The 4,550-nt window shown below is 38.7% G+C and overlaps 1 protein-coding gene across 1 annotated transcript; it reads right to left on the bottom strand.

The window, feature by feature from the left end:
• Nucleotides 1-1,256: 1,256 nt before the first annotated feature.
• Nucleotides 1,257-2,412, bottom strand: LOC110114035 (receptor-like protein kinase HSL1). The gene has a single exon (XM_020846782.2). The coding sequence runs from the start codon at nt 2,383-2,385 to the stop codon at nt 1,468-1,470; it is 918 nt and encodes a 305-aa protein (XP_020702441.1). The 5' UTR covers nt 2,386-2,412; the 3' UTR covers nt 1,257-1,467.
• Nucleotides 2,413-4,550: the final 2,138 nt, after the last annotated feature.

Raw genomic sequence — 4,550 nt, 5'->3', positions numbered from 1 at the left:
TTAAGTACATGACAAATCAAAGTTAACTCGTTTCACACAAAGGTGAATTTGATTGTATTTACGCATTGCAAATAAACATTAAATAATTCTACATTATTCTTAAATAATCCCTGGACAAATAAATTGAATCAGTATGATCATTATGGATAACTTTTTTTTTAGAGGAGAATTAAAAAATCATAGTTAATGTTTGAACTTGGACATTAGTTATATCAATGATATACAAGTAAAAACTAACAGTTAAAAAGTAGTCGAAAGGATCTCACAAAAAATTAAACACCGCCGCTATTTCCTAAAATACTGATGATGACTTCGTTTGGGATGACTTTCTTACACTTTCTTAAAGCAATTTTTTAGTACAAAAGTTAAAATTTGAATGGAAATGGTAAGAAAGCCGCCCCTTTCATTTGGGACCGCTTTTTCCTAAAATTAAATTTTTTTATTAAACAACTAATTTAAGAAGCAATAAGAAAATCATCTCAAACAAAGCCTACATTGTAAGACCTCTCGATCTTCACCAGCTTCAGACAAGATCGAAGAATCAACTTCTTATGAGATAGCTTACATCCATATTTGATGTAGTGGATCGTCGGAAGAATCGACTTGCAAGAAGGATTTAATCCCAATCCAGAGAAAATGAGAAACATAAAGCTTCAAAGCTTTAAAAGAGAATAATATATCATCAATGAGTCCTTTCCTCTTACACATTCCCTATATATAATACTAAAGTAAGAAAAACCTAGATAATCCTAGAAGATTCTAGAAAGCTTGTAACAAACATGTAATAATCAAACAAAATAACCTAAGGGACATTATAAGCTAAGATGCTCCACATCATTCTCTCCTTGCGTGAAAAGAGCTCGACTCCGTCGAGGCGCGTCATCGGCGAATGGTAGACATCAAATTCAGTCCGCCTAGATCGAAGATTTTGAATGCAGATAAAAGATTCTTCCATGTAACTCCTTCATCCATTGCCCTCTTTAGCTCATCATCCGTTCCATTTTCAGAGTTATGATAATTCTCTTTGACATATGTTACAGCTTTTTACATTCCCCATGGGACAATATACGGCCAGTCTAAGAATGCCCTTGGTCCTACAGGCACACCATCGCGCTGATAAGCCAATCCAACATTCCAATATGTTCGATAGTGAGTTGGTGCTTTGTTTGGAAGATGTGGATCGAACATGTAGTATGATGTGTATTGGTTAACTCCTATGTAATCTACATAACCTTTTACTATATTAATCTATTCTTTAGTGAAAGTTGGAAGCCTTTTCTTGACAATTTCTGGCACTGATTTTGGATACTCACCATACATTATAGGGTGGAGAAAACATCTGATGTGGAGGTCCCTCACCCTTTGAGTTTCTGCTTCATCAACTGTTGAAGTTGTAAGAGGTTCATACCAAACAAAATCCAGCATAATATATATCCTGCCTTTCTGACTAACCTGATAGTTATCATGCTATACTTTCTCTGCAGTAGTATGAAGTAAGATCAGATTGTGGGCAATAATGTAAGGTTCTGTAGTAGAGTTCCCGCCAACAGTGCAGCTTGTGCACCTTCCAGGAGCAAAAATGCCATTATCATATTCAAGAGCTGCAACAACTCTTGGTTCATTAAATTTCAACAAGCTCTTCACTCTGTCTCCATGCGTTATGTTGACTTTATCCCTGTTGATCACAAATTTGGTATAAAACCCTTTAGTGACATAACATCGAACAGCTTGGGAGCATAGTGATGGATCATCTTTAGCAATCAATTTCAGACCGGGTATTTTCACACCTATAGTAAAAACATTACCACTTCCAGTGGCTTTGCCACACGCTTCCATATCATTTGTAGTTATTTCAGCTATGCTAAGGCCCGATGGCAGAGTTATAGTGAAGTCTTTTTCTACAAGAAGCAACTCCTGCAGTAAACAACAAACATCTATTCCTCTCGGAATATCAACAAAGAGATGCTTTTTGAATAATTTGACAGACATGAGATGGAAGTGCGCCCCGAGTCTAGCTGGAAAACTGCCTAATATATAGCTCACCAACGAATGTAGCTCAAGTAGTTTTGACTCTGAGGCGGCAGTTCTGGTAATGGAGTCGGTCAGCTGGTTTTGATAAGGGCGGAGGTTTTCATGATTTGGGATGGTGAGAATATCATTTGGAATCGAAAAGGAGAAATGGTTCATGGGGGCGTAAATTTGATGAAGAGCTGTGAGGTTGGAGGGTTTAACAGTTAGGTGACCTGCAAGGGAGTTGTTGTAAAGCTCGATTTGAACAAAGGATACATCCATAGATTTTTCCTTTGACGCGTCCTTCTTCCCTTTCAGAACTTCCTCTTTAATAGAACACATGCGCAGATTGCACATAAGTGTGAGGTCAGGCATGGGTTTGCCGAAGCGGAGCGAAGTGGTGTCAGGGTCGAAATCACGTTGAAAGGGCTTCAGATCACAGCTCTGGTCGTGAGAGAAAGCGGAGGTGGAATTGGGGTTGGCGGAGATTGAGTGGTCTTTCTCGCAGCATCCATAGGCAAGAGGCGTTGGAGCTCAGTCGGGCTTGCTTCAGTCAAGGTCGTCCGCGGAGGCGGAGGAGCTCGATTCAATGGAAACGGGTAGATGGCCTCAGGTGTTTCCCGAGGGAGTGAAGTCGGATTGCAGGAGAACGCTGAGGTGGAGGCGGATTCGGGCCGTGGCATGTCGTGCGGGAGTGGAGGTCGGACAAGTGCATAATCGGCCTTTGATGTAAGATTAGGAGTGAGCGAGTGCGTGCAGATGTCCGCCCACGTGCATATTCGTTCTAAAGAACGATTGAAATCAACAAATAGAGCATCAATCCGAGCAAGCGAAGCTTCCAATTGAGCCACCCGAAGGGCTGTACGGCGTCGATCACGGTCGACAGCCCGCAGCGGATCTCGCCATTGGAGTGGAAGTTGGAGCCGAGGATAGTCGTCTTCTTCGTCGTCGACAGCCCTTCTTCTTCGGCTTCGTCGCTCGTCGTCGACCGCCCATATCCTTCGGCGGCGACCTTCATCGACCGTCCATCTCCTTCGGTGGAGATCTTCGTCGATCGCCCATCTTATTCGGCGTCGATCTTCGTTGACCGCCCATTTTCTTCGGCTTCGATCATCGTCGACAGCCCACCTTCTACAGTCCATCGTTCTTCGCAAGCTCCGGGCTCTGATACCAACTGATGTAGTGGATCGTCAGAAGAATCGACTTGCAAGAAGTATTTAATCCCAATCCAGGAAAAATGAGAAACACAAAGCTTCAAAGCTTTAAAAGAGAGTAATATATCATCAATGAGTCCTTTCCTCTTACACATACCCTATATATAATATACTAATGTAAGAAAAACCTATAGAATCCTAAAAGATTCTAGAAAGCTTGTAACAAAATTGTAATAATCAAATAAAATAACCTAAGGGACATTATAAGCTAAGATGCTCCGCATCAATATCACCAACATCAAACATGAATATATCTTTCTTTACATTTGAAAGATTCACTTGCCAACTATTTATTATTATTACCAACTGAAAGCAAGCAACAGGGCACCAGGCCAATTTCAATCAAGGGAGCCACAAAGCTAATTTAATATTTAATTCCACGTAAGAAGCCAATAAATATTTAGTTTTAAAAGTCAAATCAAACTCATACATCTAATCTATACAGTCATAACCATATAACATGCTGCTTAAGCTTAATCTCTTCTATAAATTTTGCTTGCTTGTGATATAAAAATCACCGGATTATTTTGTTTTTTTTTTTTTTTTTAAATCACCGGATTATCTTTACAATAAGAAGTGGTTTTTTTTTTTTTAATTATTATTTGCATTCTTCATATTGTTGGCTAAAGTTTGTCTCCTTTATAAGAAAATTTTGAACAAAAGTTGGCTCCAAGAGTTTGGGTCCTCTACAATTATAATGGGAACTCACCTCTTAAGTTCCCTAATTTCAATCATACATTTAAGAATAGATGGCTAAGATTAAATTCCGATTTGACTTCAATTCCAGTCACCCAAATTTCTAGAATCAAGGAATAGTGTATGTACACCTGCAACTTATTGTACAGAATTGAAGCTCCTACCTACACATATATACAGAAATGCACACAAAACTTATTTTTATAGTTTGAATAAGTCTAATGATGATGATAGATTGAAAGTGCGCTTACCTATGCCATTTCCTGAAAACAATCTCAAGTGAAGGCAACAATTGATGATTTTAATATATATATATATATATATATATATATATACTCGGCAACAAGTCAATAAAGCTCCAAGTTGTTTATGGTCCTTCTGGTTTACACACATCGCACTTAGCTGCGTAATTTGTTCAATTTCGTATATCATCGTCTACAAACGAAAGAAATGCACCAGTGCCCTGACTTATTTCAACTTCAAAAGCTCAAATAAAGCAACAATATGCATAACGAAATAATCAAGCAAAAAAACAAATTACTGCCAAATTGGCCATATGACTTCACCATGAGGTTCCAGAGAAAAAAATAATAATAATAAAATAAATTTCCGCTAAACATTGACCAAAAC

Source organism: Dendrobium catenatum, unplaced genomic scaffold (genome assembly GCF_001605985.2).
Source record: "Dendrobium catenatum unplaced genomic scaffold, ASM160598v2 fragScaff_scaffold_1606, whole genome shotgun sequence".
Classification (NCBI taxonomy): Eukaryota; Viridiplantae; Streptophyta; class Magnoliopsida; order Asparagales; family Orchidaceae; genus Dendrobium; species Dendrobium catenatum.
This window is presented reverse-complemented; position numbering and strand designations above follow the sequence as displayed.